General features: G+C 36.0%; 1 protein-coding gene across 2 annotated transcripts in view; it reads left to right on the top strand.

The window, feature by feature from the left end:
- ARC5 (P-loop containing nucleoside triphosphate hydrolases superfamily protein) overlaps window positions 1-22,783 on the top strand; it is a 246,658-nt gene that overhangs the window by 161,217 nt on the left and 62,658 nt on the right. For both annotated transcript variants that reach the window (XM_089829852.1, XM_089829851.1), the window contains exons 7-9: window positions 8,206-8,269; window positions 8,598-8,646; window positions 8,882-8,964. In XM_089829852.1, the coding sequence (XP_089685978.1) occupies window positions 8,206-8,269; window positions 8,598-8,646; window positions 8,882-8,964 (196 nt within the window). The remainder of the gene's footprint in view (window positions 1-8,205; window positions 8,270-8,597; window positions 8,647-8,881; window positions 8,965-22,783) is intronic.

The raw sequence follows: 22,783 nt of genomic DNA, 5'->3' as shown, positions 1-22,783 counted from the left end.
TACAACTAAAATTTTGTTTGTCGCTGAGGTACTCTCCGTTGAGGTTTTTTCTGCCAAGGTTCTCTTTACTGAGGTACTCTTTGTTGAGGCTCCCATCATCGTGACACCCTTCACCGAAGCTCATATCACTGAGGTTCTAATAGTCGAGCCCCCTTAAGTGGTATTCTCATCATTGAAGCTCTCTTTGTCAAGGTTTCATTCGTTAGGAATATAATAGTGATCGTTGTGGTTGTGTCGGTGGGTAAGTTTGTGCCAGTATCAACGTTTGTGTGCATGAGCATACCAAAAGAGATTTTTGAATATAATGACATGAAAGATTGCATCAATTTGTGTCATTGGGATCTTGGTGAAGGCTATGAGAATGTTTATATCAGAGTGGCACAGTGGATGCTTAATGATAGTGGGGTGCAAGGGAGGTTTGATGACAATCCACTCATTTTGCTTGCATGTTTGGTTTGGTATCCTGGTGACTTAGGATACGATAATGTTTATATGAGAGTGACGCAGCGAAAGTTTGATAGCAATGTGGTGCTGCGGAGGATTGATGTCATTTCACTTGTCTTGCTTGCACGTTTGATTTGGGACGCTGGAGCTGTTGGTGTTTTGTCAAATGGCGGATTGCTTGAGGGCAAGCAATCTTTGAGTAGTGAGGATTTGTCATATCCCCAAATTTTAATGTAATTTTTAAAATTAAATTAATTAATTAACTGGTCCCATAATTTAAATAATATAAGGACCTTTAATTAGTTACTTCAATTAAATAATATGGGGCCCAAGTTAATAATTGGATTTGTGGTTCCGATTGATTTAATATATCTCGGACCTATTTTTATTTTAGTTTCCGTTGGTAAGTGTTGCCTAGGCTATCTTTGTACACCCTCAAAAAGGTTTTCCGACAGGTATTTAAGCACGGCTTGTAGATAGTCATAGATAGGCTTTGAGATTATTTTCTATGTATTGCGAATTCTTGTTGGAGTTCTAGATTGTTCGCCATTTCGGAAGTGAAAGATCTTCCCTATTTGGCTCGTGCGGTTTCGGTAGGATTCAACCCTCACCCTATTCCGTTGTTTCATGTATTACTTTGCTCGGATTTGGCAAATCGAAGCACCGTCTTTGACAAATATTAATTGAAGGGTATTTTTGCTCTAATTTCCATTATTATTTGATTCTATCTGATAAATTTGGATCCATAAGTTTAGATTGCATTATTGAGTATCACTTCCATTTGTACACCTTTTATCATTCTGCACTTTAGCAGAATAAGCAAACAAACAAGATATCACTGAACAACATCCATGTGTTTCATACTGTCCTCTGTTGCATAGTCTCTTGTCCGTATGCTGACCTATTCTTCCACGCCATACTTCTTCTCCACCCTCATCGTACAGCGATTTACATCCACCGTATGACCTCTTCATCTCCTTGTATGGCTACACTGCCCCAAATCCGCCGTACGGTCCCTTCATCCTACCGTACGGCTATTGAGGACACCATATGATTTTGTTGCTATCGTACGACCTTGATTCCACCTGCTTCTTGCTACCGTACGGTGCTCGTAACACTCCTCATTTGTATAGAACGAATCCATTTATTGTCATAGGCATTGGATACCGTATGGTACCATTCGAGTTGCATCCAATTGGCATTTGAAGGTCAAGAACATTATAGTGTTATCAGAGCAGAAATTGTCGGGAGCATCTCCGAAACCGTTTGGGGAAGTGGCTGCGCAATATGGGCAACTGGGGCTGTGCAACACGGGAACATCTCTGAAACCGTTTGGGAAAGTGGTTGCGTAGCACGGGCAGTGGCTGCGCAACATGGCTAATCGAGGCCGTGCAGCACGCGAGCTGTGCCCGCGCAGTACAGGAGCATCTCCGAAACCGTTCGGGAACATTACAGTGGTATTAGAGAAAAAACTGTTGGTAGCATCTCTGGATTTGTTTGGGAAAGTGGCCGTGCAGCATGGGAGCATCTTTGAAATTGTTCGGCAAAAATGGCTGCGCAGCACGGGCAACTGAGGTCGCGCAGCATGAGACCATCTCCGAAACCATTCAGGAAAGTGGCCGTGCAGCATGGGCAGTGGTCGCTCAGCACAAACAATTGAGGCTGCGCAACATGGGAGCATCTCCGAAACCATTCGGGAACATTATAAAAGAAACAATGTTATGTTTACGAAAGAGTGGGCCCATGAGAAAGTGTATGAAAAGGAATAAGTGCTCTCTTTTTAGCATGCTTGGATATTGTATAAATTGGGTCATGTTGTGGTGAATATTCATTTAGGGCTTGGAGGATGCAAATTCTCTTGGCTAACATCTTGATGGTATTGAAAGATACAGCCTTGGGATCCAAATCTGGAGTTCAAGGTAAAATTTGAAGTTTATTGAGATGCTAGAAAGATTTGGTTTGAAGGAAGAGCTGTGTTGATTGCTTGTAATATTGATATTTGCATTTGAAGAAATTGTATTTTTCCTCAGAAGTTCATTTGAAGAGTTAAGGGTTGGGTTTGAAATAGTTCACTGGAGAATTATCTGAGACTACATGACCAGGATTAGCAGCTACAGGGTACCCAACTCGGGCTGAAATATTTGCAGTGTTAGTAGAAGTTGGGAGTTGCTTGGACAGCCGCTTAATTCTGGAATGTTTCTCATTGGAAGCCATACAGATTGGAGTGCTGTTAGAAGTCTTCACTATTAAAGTCGTCAGATTTCAGTGCCAAACATGTGAAGGCAAGGGTTTATTAGTACTGTTTTAAGTTCTGAAAAAACCTCCAAATCTGGAAAACATTATGTAATGCTCAGAACTTGTTTTATTTGTAATCATTTAATTATGCATGGAATTGCTATTAAATAGTATTGATAGTGGAATGTATTCACTTTATAATGCTTGAACTGTGAGTTTAGATTTTTGCTGAAGCTTCCTGTACTTACAGACTGAATAGAAGTTTCAAATATATGTAAATCATATAGCTGAAGTTTTCAGTTAGTTGCTATTGTTTACTTTGAATCCTTTCCTTGGCATTGGACAATACTATCTGTAACTACCTGTACTTGCCAACCAAACACAAACAAACAAATCAGAAAACTCAGTCTACAGGTTGCAAGCATACTATTTGACAGAACTCCTGTGAGCAGAAACGGATAAAAATTTATCAGAATAAGGGAGTATGTTTACATAAACCACAAAAAAACTTATAGATAGGAGTCACACAGCTGAGTAGAATTATTTTGAAGCAATATCCACAAGTATGGAAACAACTCACCAACCTAGGGCATCAAACAGAGGTGGACAACCTACATAAAAATGATTCAACCAGCTATGTAGCCTTATCTAAAAAAATTGCCTGCAAAATCACATGAAAGTTGCTCACAACTTCACAATATCACAATCTCCAAAAGCTGAAGTCAGAATACCATGGAAATCTTCATTTTTGAAAGTTCGAATTCTCAAACTCTATACCAAAACAATGTTTTTCCTTTTTGAAAATTACAAATTACCAAACCAGATAGGGAGGATCTTTCACCACTAAAACTAGCAAGATTGAAAATGGTTTTGGTCCTCAAAAACCTCTGGAAGAACTCTTGTTCTTTCTAAGGGCACATCCTTTTGTGCAACTCTGAATGAGTGAAATGAGAGCCAAAATTCATTTTTATAGAGTTTGTAGGGAATGTAATGATCCGTTCGTCCCGTGTGCATGATAGCAGTTACTTGTTGGTCCCGTGTGCCTGATGGGTAGGTATCCGTTGGTGCTGTGGATGGCAAGTTACCCGTTGGTCCCGTGTGCCTGATGGGCGGGTACTCGTTGGTCCCATGTGCTTGATGGCCAATTAACTATTGGTCCCGTGTGCCTGATGGGCAGGTATCTATTGGTCCCGTGTGCTTGATGACTAGTTACCTGTTGGTCCTGTGTGCCTGATGGCCAAATACCCATTGGTCCCATGTGCTTGATAGGTAGTTACTTGATGGCCATATAGTATACCTGAATGGAGTGAAGGGTGATGTATATACTGTTTGGGGTGGGCCGTACGATATCTTTGAATGGAGTACAGACGATGGTGTTGATTAGCTGTATGATAGCATGGAGAGCCATACGGTATGAAGATGTTGCAGTACGAACAGAGATGGTCGTACAGTATGGTAATGTTGTAGCATAAACATAAATGGTCGTACGAAATGTTAATGCTGCAACACAAACAGATACATTGCGTGTTGTGCTAGACCAAGGGTAGCGGATGGTGTATCGATAGAAGGTGGATTCAATCATGTAACAAAACTTACAGATTTGAATTCATGAAATAAAGCCAAACAAGAGATTGAACACAAATAATCCTTCAATTAATAATTGCCAAAAGATGGTGTTTTGATTTGCTAGATTCAAGCGAAGTATTACATGCAACGGAATAGGGTGAGGGTTGAATCCCATCGAAACCAAACAAGCCAAGTAGGAAGGTCTTTCACTTCTGAAATGGCAAACAATAGAGAATCCCAACAGGAATTCGTAGTACAAAAGAAATAATCCAAAATGCATACCTACGACTACCTACAAGCCATGCTTAAATACCTGTCAAGGAAAACCTTTTCGAGGGTGTACAAAGATAGCCGACGACAACACTTATCAACAGAAACTAAAATAAAAAAATAGGTCTGAGATATATTAAATCAATTAGAACCACAAATACAAATATTAACTTGGGCCCCATATTAATTAATTAAAGTAACTAATTAAAGGTCCTTTTATTATATTATTTAAATTCTGGGACCAGTTAATTAATTAATTTAATTAAATTGTTACATTAAAAATTGGGGACATTATAGGGTTCTCCAAATAAGGCATTTTAAATTTCATATATTTTAATTTCCTCTTAAATGCATCTCTTAACATTTTAAGAATAACTTTAGTCCCACATAACACTTAACACTGGACAAAACATGACACTCTATTATTTAAACAGTAAACACCAATGTGAATAATTAAACATCACATTATTATATTAGTGCAAATGCTAAATAATACCATTCACCTTTTGGAAAGCTGATGAAAATTGAAGAATATATGAGAAATAGGGTTTCAAGGTTCCATTATTACAAATGGAGATACATGATAGAGACAAAATTCTTTATTTATAAGAGATTACAAGATGATGTCTCCAAATGAAACAATCATTAACAGAAACATAAAATAGAAACTTACTAAAGCAACCAAGATGACCATTAAAGAAACATTACATTAGTTTAATACCATCCCTTAATGGTGATAGTAGTAACTACCCTATAGAAGACACAATCTGTAAGTCTTATGGTTACAAATGCATAGAAGGCTGCCCCCTTCTCCAAATAAGGCATTTTAAATTTCATATATTTTAATTTCCTCTTAAATGCATCTCTTAACATTTTAAGAATAACTTTAGTCCCACATAACACTTAACACTGGACAAAACATGACACTCTATTATTTAAACAGTAAACACCAATGTGAATAATTAAACATCACATTATTATATTAGTGCAAATGCTAAATAATACCATTCACCTTTTGGAAAGCTGATGAAAATTGAAGAATATATGAGAAATAGGGTTTCAAGGTTCCATTATTACAAATGGAGATACATGATAGAGACAAAATTCTTTATTTATAAGAGATTACAAGATGATGTCTCCAAATGAAACAATCATTAACAGAAACATAAAATAGAAACTTACTAAAGCAACCAAGATGACCATTAAAGAAACATTACATTAGTTTAATACCATCCCTTAATGGTGATAGTAGTAACTACCCTATAGAAGACACAATCTGTAAGTCTTATGGTTACAAATGCATAGAAGGCTGCCCCCTTCTCTTCATAATGGTCTACCAATTGAACCTGCTATCGAAATCCTGCCTGATTCTGTAGAACTTCTGGATATGACCAAGATAACCACAAACCTTCCAACCCAATGTTGGGAAAACAAAAATCTCCCTCCTTGTAGCCAAAGACATTGAGATCAGCTTCTGAAACTAAAATCACAATTTTGAAGAGAATATCGTCAAACGCTTTGTTGTTTCAAAAAACTGCTATGATTTTGTTCAAGAATTCAGTGAAAACTTTCATAGTTGAGTACCACAAACCAAAAACTGACTGCAAGAAACCATGTTTTTTTTGTGGAAAATATTGTCTCCTCCAATGATTTTGTTTCTGAAAAAATAAAAAAGCCTTAAGACTAACAGTACTAGTCATATTTTTTTGGGAAAATATCAGAAAAGCTATAGTTGATTTGAGAAAATTGTAAAAACCCAAATACAATTTTTAGGAGCTCTATAAATAACCCAAACATAGTTTTTAAAGAAAAAATAATAAAACCCAACAGATTTTTTTAGGAAAAAATTATAAAACCAAACATAAATTTTATGAAAGTTTTAAAATCTAAATGATAAGTTATTGACCATAAAATTATTAAAGTGAATAATAAAATTTTCAGGAAAAATATTAAAACCATACAATTTTTTTTGTGGAAATAAATTTATTAACCTGAAGAATGGTTTTTAGTGGATCTATTTTATAAAACCCATAAGTACGGTTTTTGGAAAAAACAGTGCAAAACCATAGCCGAATTCTGCAAAACCATAGCCGAATTCTGGATCACATATGTCCTCTCTGAGAAGACAAAAAACAACACATAGGTAACAAAGAAATCATCCATGAATGAAAGTCTCCTGAACACAACCAAAGCCCTACTTCTTACACCTAGAAATCTTCAGAATTGTGGACTTGGAAAACACAAAGAAATTGCTTATAAAGCCACGTGGGCTGAAATCTGAAACCCTCCTGTTGCTGATCCTTGGACCCAATGCAGAAAACACAATTGTTAAAAAACAATGCTTGCAGAGAAATGAGAAAACCTCCCGAACAAATAATATTATCAATTATCATAGTTCATGCACAACAAATGTATGTCATGCATGTCAAAACAACCCAAAACTAGGTTGTGAGAATTGAAGAACCGGACACAGCATCAATCACTCTGCAAATGCAGAGAAGCTGCAAGAAGGGCAGAGAATTGTCATAGGTTGGGGACATGAGCGGGCCACATAAGAAAACCAATGCACAAATAGAAAAAATTTTGGGTGGAAAGAGATGCTTCGGATGCAGCTTGAAAAGAAATGGAGTTGAGATAGGACCCGAAAATCTGGAAAAAAGCACAGCCAATGAAGCAATGATTTGTAGAATGTGCTGGAAACAAATCTTCTAAAGAAGACGATTTGCAGGAAAAATGATGCCTTTCAAAATCCTTCGAAACTATCTGACTGCAGAAGAAGAACCTCATGAAAATTGCAGAGATGTATTTTAAAAAATAAAATGAAAAAACATTCCATGTACATTAGCCAAACTTCATGAAATCCTATGGATCCACTCTGATATCATTATATATATACATACATACATATATATGTATATATATATATATAGAGAGAGAGAGAGAGAGAGAGAGAGAGAGAGAGAGAGAGAGATGTTTGTAAATGAAACAATCATTAACAAAAACATAAATAGAATGTACTAAAACAACTAAGATGACCATTAAAAACGACTTTTCAAAACGCAATGCTAGTGCTGCATTCTAATCTATCTTTCTGCATTATCTATGTGGAATAATTTACCAAGTTTGTAGGGAAAATGAAAATAAAGGGTTCCATATTTTGGCAGGTTAGACAGGCAAGATGAGTGTTTTTGTTGTTAAATTGGTCACAAGTCTTGAATATGAACCTAATGGTTCAGTTTGGTAATAATAAATTGTTTTATGTCAGGAAAATGTATGAAACATGTTTTTAATGGAAAGTGTCCTGATATAATTTTCTTTGGCCACTATTTAAATATGTGTGATACCCTAACTTTCTGACATTTTTTAAATGATTATCTTCTCTGAAGTTTAAATTTGATGCACATATTTTTCGATTCCTTGTCATGCTATGATTGGGATTTATTAGAATAGTAAGTACTTACTCTATTCTTAGCCCTTTCATTTTACTTTCTTCATACCTGTACACCCCGTGGCTGCATGGTAGTACCTGATTGCCAGTCATATGATGTTTAATTGGTGCTGTAACGGTTCTGTACATTATTGAATGAACACTAGTTTAGTAATTTTCTTTTTGCTTCAAAATTTATGGACATCTTTCCCAAGGGGATTTTCAATATATTTTATATTAATTGTAGCCATTCTTCAGTGCAGTGATCTGGATGAAATAAAACTGAAAAAGAAGGGTCGTCTTTTCCGTGATTCCTTCCTTGCCAAGGTTTGTATGGCCCATTTTGAGTTTCTTTGATTGGACACATTGGCTTTAAAATTTATGCACAGCATAGATGTCAGAATTTAAAGAGTACCATAAGGTGCTTTTGAGCAAGGCATTGATCGAGTCTGACTTGAAAGGTCCAGTAATTTTATCGTCGAAGTTTAAAGCCAATGAATTTCTCGTCTATCTTATTTGCTTGGTTCTATGTGTATAGAAGTTATTTGTGCTAAACTCATATCATAGTTAATAGAGTTTGGTCCATGATGATTACAGACTATAGTTAATATAGTTGGCTCCATGTTCTGATCAAATATGCTATTTTATGCTCCAGCTCTCATTGCTGTTGAAGGGAACTGTTGTAGCTCCTCCTGATCAATTTGGTAAGGGGAGAATTTGGAACTGTGTACTCTTCATGGAATAATTTTTTTAACAAATGCTTCTATCCTTTTCAGAATTGTATATGTACCTTAAAATGGTCTTCTGGTACATTGTAATGCACACGCTGTCCAAAATTCTAAATGGATTTGTTCACATAAAATTTATAAATGGTTTTATTTCCACCCTTAGGTAACATTGTATTGATTTATTGTACGATAAATTATAAATTTGTTACAGGAGAGACACTTCAAGATGAACGAGTTCATGGAGGAGCATTCTTGGGGCCAGATGGTGTTCAGATCCCTCACAAACTTATGCCTGTGAGTCTTATACCCTTTGATGAGTTTTGAGATGTAGAGAAGCCAATTATGCGTCCTTTAGCCCAGTTAAGATATGCTTAATGCTAGACATTCTTGATGATTGACATAATGATTTATATGTCAGAGCTAAGATATAGAGCATATTAAGTGTACTTATCTTTGATCATGTTGGCATATTTAGGGACCATGTCGTTTGTCTCCCCAATAAACCTTTCTAGCAGTGAGGAAATCCGTGTTGTGAGTGTGGGGGTATTATATGGTTGTTCTTAACTTCTCACAATACATTGATTTAACTGTTAGCTAAATCTGGATTGTGTTGTTTAACTTGTGTAGCTTGTCAACCTTCCTCCCCATAGTTGTGGCTTCTTTTATGTTGTTTAACTGGCATATCTTGTTTACCATCTTCCCTATAGATGTGGCTTGTTTTACTTGGACTGGCCTATGTTAGTTGGAAAAAGATTGTTAGTATTCTTAGCAATCAATGCTCTAATCTTGATTTATATTAGTGAAGGTGTTTGAAATTTTGTATATCTTACTCATTTCTAGGAAGTTGACAAGAACACTTGTTTTTATTATGTATATATGATACTGAATTGGAACATTCAAGGAAGTCTTATGAGGCTAGGCCTTTTGAAAACTTTGTCCATTGCTAGGAAATCTCGTTCTCACAAGCCATCCTTTTCCTTAGCGTTTCTCAAGATATTTTTATTTAGCTTTTACATTATCAAAAAATAAAATTTGCTTCAATCCCCTTTACAGGTGTTAGTTTCCATATGGGGATCCAAGCTCTCTTTGATTAGTCTAACTGAATTCTAATATCAAGACCTGGGTTGCCATCTTTAAAAACATAGTTATCATATGGGGAGCCAAGCTCTCTTTGATTAGTCTAATATGAAGACCTGAGTCACCATCTTTAAAAACCTATCTTCTATGGATAGTAGTGTGCATCTGAAATAGCTTTCATGCTTTTCAAAACCTCAAATTCTTGTAATGCTGTAGCTTTTACACTAGAACATATGACAACCTTTTTTTGCAAAACAAAGCGGCAGTAGGTAAATTTCACAAACTACTATGCACTAAAGATGTTATAAACACAGTTATGTGACTTGGACCAGCAAACTCATTTTTGAGCTGGACTTGGACTTGGCAAGCTGACTCGGACTCATTCTCAGCAGCGAAACTCAAACAATTTACGAAACCCAAGAAATTCAGATATTTTTAAGGATCTAAAACTTACTTTATGCATCCTTTAATAAACAATCTTTAAAGACACAATAGCATCATCAAACAAAAGCTAATTTGATCACACAAATAAGTATACAATAGTCGCGTAAGTATAAACACAATTTTTACCTAGACAAAATTGCAAACTTAATATATTAACTTTTAAGATTCTCAATGTATATAAAACTAATGGATCCATGTCATCAAAACAAATATTAAAGCTATAATTATAAGTCTATGAGTTTGAGGAGGTCGCATTAGCCATCCCAACATCACTACAAGTTATGCACCGATATCTAAGATAGGTCGTGGATGTTAATCTATTAGAGTGGGAGCCGGTTCAGGTATGACTCCCTTATGATACGGTTCTAATAATTTTTCCGTCAAAATTGATTATTAGGTTTTTATAAATTTTCATCAAAAATAATTTGTTGGGTTTTAATAAATCCTCCTAAAAAATTATCTATATTGGGTTTAAATAAGTTATTCCATAAAAAAAAATTTGTTTCGTATTCTTTGATATGCTTTTTTGGTTTTAATTGATTTTTCACCTAAAAAAACTGTGTTCAGTTTTGAACGATTTTTCACCTCAAAATTTGTGTTTGGTTTCAGTTGAGTTTTGTCTTAAAATATTATCTTTGGTTTTTGTAATTCGCGAGACTCACATGGGATTTTGTGTCAGGGATTTCTGATTTAGGGTTTTTACCATTTTTTTGAAAACTGATGCTTTGTATATTTCAAATCAAGGTATTTCGTAATTGGTTGTGGGGCTTTTTGCTCATCTGCAAAAGTTTGGAGGGTTTATTGATTTTTCGTCAAAATTGTGATAGTTGTTCTTAGTGTGTATGTCTGCCTCCAGGGAATGATAGTTCTGTTATCCAACACTAGGTTGGACGTTTTGTGGATGATTTTTGGCTGGAGATTTTGCAGCTTGTGGGAGGCTTCATGCATCTTGGTGGTGTCTAAGTGGCAGAGTCGGTAAAAGGTTGTTGTCTGTTGTTGCAGGCCATTTGAAGAAGGGGACAACCTTCACTGTTATTTCTGACTTCCCTTAGTCATTGACATTTTGCAAATTCAGGGAGGGTCTTAGCAGTAGCAGAGTGTTCAAACAAATTCATGATCACAAGACATGTAAAGTCTTCTACAGGGTAGTTAGTAGAATGACCATTTAAGGGCCGGGGGGGGGTTTATTAAACTAATATTATATTTATTGTTATGGTCATCTTAGGTTCTGTATTTAGATTCATGTATTTTTAGTGCTTTAGTCTGCACTTTTTTTGTAATGTTTCTGCAAATTCTGAAGTGAATCAAACTTATATTGTACCTTTTATTAATCTGCTGTAGATGATCTTCAATTAACAGTCTTGTTTGAATGAGATATTATAATTCTGGAAACGCTTCTTCTTCCTGCAATTTGTCTTAGGGCAGTATTGAATTAAGGAGCAGACTTCAATATGTTGTGTGTCCTTAAACCTCAATCACACCCACCTCTTATGCCATGACCAAAGGGCATGTACCCTAAAGGGACATGACCCTCTAGGTCGGTTCACATTACCTTCTAGAAATCGACGCTCAAGGAGGATGATTAATGATTAACTAACATAACAATTTAGTTATAGTTTAGTGCAAAACAAAAATCATTTCCAAGGATCACCGCCTTAGCCAAGTGTAATATATTTAAGTGCCTTAGGATGGTATTCAAGGAGAGAAGAGTAATGTACGGTCTGCACACTCAGACCAGTATGAATATCACTATTAGAAGTTTAACTCTCCCTCTTAACTAGATAATCATACTAAGAGATAACATATCTAGCATCATCAATTACGATGAATAAGCATAGACTGATACTCTATATCTATCTAAATCTTCTAGGCAAGTGGTGTCATGGAACACATGGTACTGCGTCATATAACCATCTTGTGATATGAAACATCACTTACACTAGTGATGTCAGTATTGCATATAATGCAACACATAGGATAAAATCTGAAGAATGATTAAATTCTTCATTTATCTAGGTTGTGACTTAGAGGTACTAGCAATCCTATATCACAACTAGATCCCGAGTTTAAGTTCTACCAGAACACAAGATAAAGTCTGAAGAATAAATTCTTCCTTTATCCAATTTGTGATTCATAGGCATAGAAATGTCTATGTCACAAATGATCTTGAACTCATCTAGGTCTAACAATAGTTTTTTATTGTTCAACACATTATCTAAGAGATCGTCATCTCTCATAATATCTTTTATACGAGTACTCATTATCTCAGAGATTGTCACCTCTTAAATAATGAATATAGATGGTGGAGCCTATAACAGTGAATAGCATGACAATAAAATTATTTTATTAATAATTTAAAAAGTACAAAATTTTATAATTTAATCATGCCAAGTCTTTTCCTGAAGTGATCTATCTTCACTCTAGAGAGAGGTTTGGTGAGAATATTTGTTTGTCTGATCTGCAGTGCAAATGTATTCTAATTTTACAGTATTCCTATCTACCATATCTCTTACATAATGGTAAGGAATTTTGATATGCTTGGACTTGTCATGGAAAACTGGATTCACCAAAAGCTTGATGGAACCCTGATTATGACAATGAATAATCCTAGGATTCATGGATTGACCAAATAATCCCACAAGTAACTTTCTAAGCCAAACTACTTCTCGAGAGGCCTTCGCTGCTGCAATGTATTCGGCTTCTATGGAACTTTGTGCTACTGAAGATTGTTTTCTGCATACCCAAGAAATCATTGCTGATCCTAAACTGAAACAGTATCCCGAAGTAGTTTTTCTATCCTTCACACTTCCATCTCAATTTGAGTCAGTGAATCCATGTAAATCCAAGTCAACTTTTTCATATTTGAGCCCAAGGTTAAGAGTGCCTTGTAAGTATCTCATAATGTGTTATTTTTGACAACTAGGTGAATCTCCTTTGGCTCACACATAAACTTACTTAAGGCATTAATAGCATAGCATATATTAGGTCTTATATTTACCAAATACATAATGGACCCAATCATTTGTTTGTAGAGAGTAGAATCTATGGAAGGTGGTTCTGCTGCCGCTTCTTTAAGTTTATGTAAATTAGTCTCCATTGGAGACGACATAGAGTTGCAGTTCCACATTCCAAATCTCTTCAAGATATCTAATCTATACTTCCCTCGATTAAGTATAATGCTGTCAGAATTCTGCCTTACTTCCTGTTCTAGGAAGTAATGAATGAGTCCCAAATCTTTCATCTCAGATTCTCTAATTAGATCTTTCTTGCATTGATCTATGAGATGATCATCGCCTGCTATTAGTAAATCATCAACATACAGTGTCAAAATTACCATATCCTCTTTATCTCTTTTATAATATAGATTTGGACCAGCTTCGTTCTTGGAGAATCCTAAGCTGGTGAGACACTTATCAATTCTTTCATACCAAGCCCTTGGAGCCTGTTTAAGCCCATAGAGAGCTTTTTTGAGCCTGCAAACAAAAACTTTAGGATCATGAGTTTCAAATACTTCAGGTTGCTCTAAATATACCTCTTCTGTAATCTTTACATTTAGGAATGCTGTTTTTACATCCATCTGATGTACTTTCCATCTCTTGTTGCTGCAATAGCCAGGATTGCTCTTACAGAGGTGTATTTGGCAATAGGAGCAAAGGTTTCTTCATAATCAATCCCTTCTTTCTGAGAGACTCCCCTGGCTACAAATCTGGCTTTTATTTTTCAATGCTACTGTCAGCAGCATGCTTTATTTTAAATATCCACTTGGAAGATATCCTTCAGAAGCAGTAGCATGGGTACTATATCATTTTTCACTCCATCTAATATGATTTGAATGGCTTACCTATTTCCTTTACTCCATATGGATTTATGAGGTTCAACAGTAGGTTGTTTGGATGTTGAATCAACAAATTGTTTTACATCATTTTCCTCTAAATTTCTAGGCATCAAGGTGTTCTCTCCCATCAAACCTGTCCTCGGGTCTGATTGTGTATGCCATTGAAGATAGGAGAATGATGCTAGATATATATCAAGTCTGACTATTTAATTTGCAGAGCCTAGGTTTGACTAACAGAGCTCTGATACCATGTAAAGTTTCTGTAAATTCTGAAGTGAATGAAACTTATAATGTACCTTTTATTAATCTGCTGTAGATGATCTTCAATAAACAATCTTGTTTGAATGAGATATTATAATTCTGGAAATGCTTCTTCTTCCTGCAATTTGTCTTAGGGCAGTATTGATTTAAGGAGCATACTTCAATGTGTTGTGTGTCCTTAAACCTCAGTCACACCCACCTCTTATACCATGACCAAAGGGCATGTCCCCTAAAGGGACATGGCCCTCTCTAGGTCGGCCCACATTACCTTCTAGAAATCAATGCTTAAGGAGGATGATTAATGATTAACTAACATAACAATTTAGTTATAGTTTAGTGCATAACCTAAATCATTTCCAAGGATCGCTACTTTAGCCAAGTGTAACATATTTAAGTGCCTTAGGATGGTATTCAAGGAGAGAAGAGTAATGTGTGGTCTACACACTTAGACCAGTATGAATATCACTGTTAGAAGTTTAACATTTTTAGCAACTTCTAGGTGATGCTGGTCAAGAAAATAGGCCAGCCTATCAAGAAGCCTCTGAAGCCCCTCTGGAGAAGAGGCCAAAAGAATCACATCGTCGGTGAAGAGGAGAATAGAGATCATGACCTAGTGTAAGTAATAGCTGTCGTTGGGGAGCGAGGAATCCTGAAGGGAAGCCTCAAGCACATCAATGTAGATGCCAAATAAAGTGGGGGGAGAGAGGGAAACCCTGTTTCAGCCCAATGGTGCTCTGGATCGGGTCCCAAAATCCATGGGGAGTCCTGAATTTTCCCACAATAGTGTCTTAAAGCCTCATGTTCTCCATCAGTAAAGTTTTTAAAATCACAATATCTTTGAGTCTTTGAAAAAAAGTCACTTGGGGGACGAATTAAATGCCTTGTGAAAGTCCATGAAACCATAGATCACATACTCGGACTCGGAGAGTACTCGGCAAGCCCATTATTTGTGACTCGGCAAAAACTCGAAAAAAACTCGGCAAAAACTTAGCAACTATAAAAGTACTAAATTTTTTTATAAAATCACTTCTTTTTTTTGCAAAATCTGATTGCAAAATGTATCAAACAAGTCTGAAAACCATAAGGGAGTGTTTTTTATTAGATTTGATTGTCCAAGACACCAAAGCATATGGATTACAAAACGGCTTTATCATACTAAGCCAAATAGTGGAAAATGAATACAACAAGCTACTAACTATAAGTTATAACTATTATCATTATGAATTTATGATGATTGTTGTATTTGAAAATCACCATCATAAATTTCTTATTTAGGAAACTTAAGAGATTAAAAATTATTACATCTTTCTCTTCCCTGCCCTAGAGAAAAAACGAGAGGTAGAGGCGATGGTCCTTGCAGTCAAATCTGGTTCCCTTCTTGGTGTAGAAGATTGTGCATGCAGCTCCACCATGTTGGTAGACGGTAGTGGCTCCTCCTCCACCAGATCAATCTCATCAAGTCCAAACTCCCCTACTTCTGCTGCAGGCAAATCCTCCATAGCTTGCCTCTCAAAATCAGCAATCTCATCCTTTGTAAATAAGGAGGCCTCATCTTGGACTGTCCAATCACTATAGGATCAATGTCATCCAAATCAATGAGTTCATCTGGCTGATCCCTCACTTTTCTTGTGCGGAGCCGAAGGTTATATTGCACAAAAACAAGATCATTGAGGTGTTTTTGTGTCAACTTATTACGCTTCTTTGTGTGAATGGTATCAAACAGGCTCCAATTACGCTCACAGCCAGAAGCGCTACAAGGTTGAGACAAAATTTGGAGAGCTAATCTTTGCAAATTTGGCGTATTTCCACCAAAATCTTCCCACCAAGAACTTGCACATAAGATATATTAATTTTTGTGTGTAATTAAACAATATTCTACTGATAATTGTAATTCATAAATTGCAAGATATGGGACCTCATTTTTTCTCACTTGGTGTTTGGATTTCTCTTCCCCGTATACACATTTTGGAAGAAAACAATTGCCCTCTAGCTGCCTTATAATTCTGCAACTCTAAAAGGATGAGGTCTCTTCTTGCACTTGTAGGTGCCATCCTCTCAATACATGTGAACAAACCCTCCATAACCTCGCCATTAGCATCTGTGAAGCTATTAGACTTAGAGAAGTAGAACTTGGGGTTGAGAAAGTACCCTGCTGCATGAATGGGTTGGTGGAGTTGGTTATTCCACCTGCGATCAATGATGTCCCATATAGGGGCAAACCTATTTGCGTCTCCCTTGTAATAGTGTTGGATGGCCTCTTTGGCCCTATCCATTGCCTCATAAAGATATCCCATCACATTTTTCTCACCATCCACCAAGCGCAAGACCCTCACCAATGGCTCAGTGACCTACAAAGTATAAAGTAGAAAAATAAATCAAATTACAACTTGCAATGACATAAGAAACATCTAAAATTTAAAATAAAAAATAAAGGATTCAATTTGTAAATTAAATTAAGTTGAAGTTACCTTGACAATCTCCAATGCTCTAGTTGCAAAATCAACATCAAAAATGATTTTTACAATCTTTTCTCCATCAGCTTTCTTTGAGTAAGTTGACTCCACCCATGACTGACTCACAAACATTTGCTTCAAGGGACTTAATAAACTAGTAATGCTTTGCAATGTTAAGAAATTTGTTGCAAACCTTGTAGCTCCTGATCGCACAAGTTCTTTTCCCTTGGTGTGTTCTCGCATCAATTGAAGAACCCATGGGTGATTATATATATATTTTGTTGTATCTCGTGCTTCTTCGACAATTGGTTTCACCCAATCAATTTTGCCTATGTCCTCCAAAAGAAGGTCAAGGCAATGAGCTGCACAAGGGGTCCAAAAAAGTGTTGGATGTCTCTCTTGAAGCAACCTTCCAGCTGCCACATATGCTGCTGCATTGTCAGTAACAACTTGGACAACATTTTCTATCCCCACCTCTAAAACAACCTCCTCCAACATCAAGCTCAAATTTTCTGCATTCTTTATTATGTTAGAGGCATCAATTGACTTTAGAAAAACCATCGCTCCATTTGAAACCACTATAAAATTGATAAGAGTGCGGTTTCTCCCATCCGTCCAACCATCTGAGAGAATTGAGCATCCATATTTTTGCCAGTGCTTCTTTTCAGCAGCAACAATTTCTTTTGCATCTACAATAGCATCTTGGAGGAACCTACCACTTAAATCTCTTGGAGTAGGGGCTTTGAACCCTTTGCCCGCATTGTCAATGCTGTCACCAAACTCTCCCAATATGGACTCCTTGCCACATTGAAGGGAATGTTGTTATAATACCAAAAGTTTGCACAAGCCTTCTCTGCTTCCTTGTGCACCTCCCTGTTCCACCCAGTAGCTTCCAATGAAGGTTGTGATCCTGGTTCATTTCTAGGCACAAAATTGAATTTGCTTGGAATGGAGGAGGATGATTGGCCACACGTGCGTGGACCACGAGTAGAGCCAACAATGTGTTGCACATCCACCTCAGTTATTGTTGAACGTGACAAATTAGGAGCAATTGCTTCTTGTATTGCTGCCTGTTGCCTTGCCCTCTCCAATTTCTTTTCATCTAGCGCTGCAAGGAGGGCTATCATCTCTCGTTTGACCTCCTCGGGACACTTCTTACATGGCTTTGCATCACGACAAGGAATGCCTGCAAGATGGTATTTGAGGCGATTGATGCCTCCACTATGCTTCTTCATACACCAGGTACAAATAACAGTCCCCCCTACAGGCCCCATTATGCCATGTTTCCATGTGGCATCATGACTACCACGGGGTTTCCTTCAAGCAGGTTGACTTGCACCAACTGAGTTTGAAGCAAATGCAGAGCCAGATGCCATTGAAATTATAAATCAACCTACAACATTAATAGAGACAAAAAAATATTACGTTAGTATTGAGCTAAAACTATAAATACTTTTTTAGTACATTTATAAATTATAATATCTAGATTCTATTTATTAGTATAAAACCCAAATTAATAAAAAAATTCATAATTAATACTTATCAAAAAGTAAAACTTTATTAAATGAAAATCTAATGAATGAGTGAAATTTAAATTTTCACTAATAAATATATAAAATATTTTCTCAATAATTAAAAGACATGTTATTGTATTGATTTTAAAATAATAAATTAATAATATATACATTATTATAAGTTTATAAACTCTTAAATTGTATATATTAACTATTTTAAATTTCTCCAGCATTAATTTCTAAATATTATAATTATTAAAAAAATTATATATTAAAATAATAATTAGAAATTTATATTATTTAGAATCTAGATTCTTGAACTTTAAAATTGTTAATGTAGCAAAAAAAATTATAATAATAATTATTTAATTACATTAAATATAATAACAATAATAAGTATTTTAAAACTATTCAAGAAAATAAATAAATAATTGAAATTTGATACTATTCATACTTTAAATTTAAATATTAAAATATTTAAAATAATATAAGCAATTTTAAACTATTTACAATGGGATTTGAATAATAATGTTAAAAAAAATAATATCAATATGTTAATAACAATAAAATCTGAATGATAATATTAAAATAATAATAATGAATTGTGATAATACGAACATTATCATATTCCAATTGTAAACTATATTAAAAACATTTAAATATAAACTATATTAAATTCTAAACTATTGATTAAAGAGCACGACAATATCAACGTATAAGTTTTAAATTAAAAACTAAACCGAATTGAAAATTAAAAAATCTGAAACGCACTACAGAAGTCTTTATCTGAAACGAAATATTATAAAACCTATTAAAACTATACCGAATTGATCATTATCAAATTTGACAGGCAACTATTGATGTCTTTATCTGAAACGACATATTATAAAACCTAAATATGAAACGCATCATACGATTGAAAAGCATTATTGTAAAACCCTTATAATATATTCATTTAATCTGAAATGCTCATACGATTCAACATTTAAAAATATATTGAAGCGTTTATCTGAAACGATGAAAATGCGAGAAGTAGACAACGTGAACGTAATAGGACAGAGCATAAAAATTCCGCTAAGAAGAAATCTATTGCAAACCTGGTTCGTTGGTAACAAAGACGTTTTCAGAAGTTTGATGTTTTACACTGCACACGTAGGGTTTTTAAAGCCACGAAACAACAAAAAATGGAAAGAACGCAGACACGGAAACATCAAAAAAATTGCAATTTTTTCACTTGTTTCCCTGTTTAAAAACGACGAAAATGGTAACTGCGTTTTAGCCGCGTTTTCGGCGAGTTAAATTTGGTGTTGCTTGCGATTTCACTGCGAGTTAACAGCCGACAATGACGCGCGAGTTAACACGCGAGTTGCTCGCAAGGCGAAAAAAAATGCGAGTACTCAGAGACTCGGGGAGTACTTGCCGAGTATGTAAACTATGCATGAGACAATAGTAGACTTTTGTTGAGCGGTACAAGCCTCCTCAATGATAGTCCACAATGTCAAGATGATGCAGGAGCATCCAGAGGTATAAGGGCAATCCTGTGTCACCCAAAAAAATGTACTTAGACTTAGTTTCTGTTTCATGTCTTTACATTTTTGGATACCCATTTGGGTCAAATAAAGGTTCCAACTCTCACAGTTCCACTATCAGTGCGTTTGAAAATCTCGAAAAAATAGGAGCATGCAATTTGGCCATCATTTTGGTGACCTAGAAGGTGTGAATTGACCAGATGAATGTAATTGTGATTTAGAGCATTCCAAAAAAAGAATCAGGTCAAAAGGCCCCACGGTTTGAAAGTTATTGCAGTTTTTCGGGTTTTGGAGACCCTCTAAGAATGCTTCAAAGTCAGGTTAGGGGCATTAAATGACCTCGAAAAGGGCCGAAAAATGGGGGACGAGCGAAGCTAGTCCATAGGGCTATAGAGCGCTTCGAGAGCTTTCCGAAAATGTAAACGGTTCGTCAATCGGAGCTACGGTTCAAAAGTTATGCCTCCCGAAAGTTCGGTTACCGTTTCTGGATTCTTCTAGAATTGCACCGACTTCTAACGCAGCTTTCGGAACCTTCTATTTGGTCGGTGGATGCCTACTAGCACTTTCTAGAATGTACTCCTAGTCCTTAACCCTCTGGGGTCTATTTAAGGAGATTTCTGGCATTGTAAAAGGCAGTTCGGAGTGGAGTTTGAGAGGAGGTGCTAAAAGGAGAAATATTCTCCAGATTTATGCTATTGTAAGCCCTTAGGGCATGTTTTGAAGTTTATTTTCTCTACTGTTTGTAATAGCTTATTTTCTCAGTTAATATAATTTCCCTTTTCTATTGTTCCCATTCTGTTCTTGGGTTGTGTCCCCATCACAAGATATGGCCCATGGTCTGAAAGTCCACCTGAAAACCGGCCTGGCCTCTTGCACTACAATGTCTCCTCTCAAGTTCTCTGGAAAGAATATAGCTCTTTTACCTCTATAAATTCTACATCTAAAAATGAGCTGATTAGTGAGTCTCCTTCAATCACATTACACTAAATTTTTTTCTTCTCATCATTTGTGCCTCAAGATAGTTCGCTATGTGATTTTATACGAGTTTGATTCTTTGTAATTAACGAAAAGTCAATTCCCAAAGATATCCAGTGAGTTCTCATCTTGTTCTTATAGCTATCACAGTTGTTTCGATCAAACTTAGGACTTTCCTTCCCGTATGCCATCCTGGATCTCCTCAAGCTGCTCAGCTTAATTCTCAAAGAGGAGCTAAAGCTTTGATACCAATTGTGAAGAAATAAAGTCCACACCTCACCATTGGGGGGGGCGTGGGTGAATCAGTTGTGCATAAATGTAATTAATTCGGAACTTATAAAACTAAGCACCAACAATTAATATATAATGCACAATAATAAGAAACCACACACCATAACAAACTAGTTTTTTTTCTTGAGGAAACTTGTTGATTGCAGGGAAAAATCTCGGTGGGGATGAGACCCACCAGATATTGTACCAATATATTAGTTCCTTGTAAAAGGATGTGACTCTTCTAGGAGTCAAGTACAATTGTCCTATTAAAGGACTAATCCCTATTAGGAGATCTTGTAGCCTTGTTAGAAGGTTCCAACCCTGTTAGCAGTTGATAAGAAAAAATGCTCACTGCCCAAGCACACTTGCTCAAAGGATTAAAGTTTAAACCACCTTATCTTTAGGATAACAAATCCAGGAAATGTGAACTAACTGATCTGTTACTTACTTGCCAAAATAGTTTTTTTCAAGTCCACTAGGGATGATTGATTCCACTCATACCTCTTCTCAAAGCATCTGACAATATCTGAGGTCAGCTCTGATATTTCAGTATCAAGACTTGCATTAATATCGCTATTCCATACCTTACCAATGAGGAAAATAACTTTCCTTTATGCCAATTACAAATAATCAATTAGGTCAGCCCATTAGGGCTTCCCCAAAGCATAATTAAATACATAGGACCTTGCTAAGGCATGCATGCCTTCTCAAGCAATTATACAATCATTACATAAAGTGTTCTACACACTACAATACATAATTTGCCAATAATAATCGACACGCTACAATGATCTAGTTGGCTACCACTGAAATATATCCCATGTTACATGTTGCGATCATTCCAACATTAGAGAAATGATTCACAAATCTGAACATATGCGCACCAATGAGTGTTCTATTATTCTCTATGCTTGCTAACATCAATTCCTGCCCTCCAGCAAGCTACAACCGAAGTACTGCAACTAGCTCTGGCATAATTCTTTGCTCACTGGTCTGCTACCAGTCTTCACTAAACCACTTGTAACTCATCCAAATTATTTCATAAAGTATTGCGACCATAGACATAATGTCTACACTCATTATGCAACATAAAAGTATGCTCGCATATCCAGAACTACTAATTACTCTCCTTACTGAATTGCAACCTCAGAGCATATGTTGACATCAATGACAAAACCTGTCATCAAAACAATATGTTTGCTACCTGAACAATCTCTCCAATTGCCAACAATCTCTCCCAATGTCAGCAAGTAGGAGTTAACTGCCCAGCCAAAAATGCCAGCTGTTGTTTAAGAGGCACAACTCTTTGTTTCACCAAAACTGCCCAGCGTGCAAAATTTTAAATTTAAACTGCATAATGTTCACATAACTGATGTGTTTTTTTATATTTAATACCTTCTGAATAACATCCGCTGACCAGCTACACAAGGATAACATACACACTATAAATAAAAGCGATTCTTTTATTTAATTCCAAGGCGTTTGATAACTTCGGAACCTCCCTTGCATAAACTTTTCATACAACAAAAGATTAATACACTTACAGAAAAGCCAATCCCTATGAATCCTACTGCTAATGTGTAAATTTGAGGTGGCACTAGAATTGATATGGCAGACAAATAAGCTGCTGAAATTGATAGCCCAACCAGCTCAACCAGCTTAAGCACGTCGAGTACCTCAAGCATCTTTACCAAGCATCTCAGCCAAATTTCTATTACTTTGACTAATCCTCTGACATATGTTGGACCTCGA

The sequence above is a fragment of the Cupressus sempervirens genome, chromosome 5, assembly GCF_028749045.1.
Source record: "Cupressus sempervirens isolate cs-2001-9-10 chromosome 5, ASM2874904v1, whole genome shotgun sequence".
Taxonomy (NCBI): Eukaryota; Viridiplantae; Streptophyta; class Pinopsida; order Cupressales; family Cupressaceae; genus Cupressus; species Cupressus sempervirens.
The sequence above is the reverse complement of the archived record's forward strand: the minus strand, read 5'-3'. Positions and strand labels throughout refer to the sequence as shown.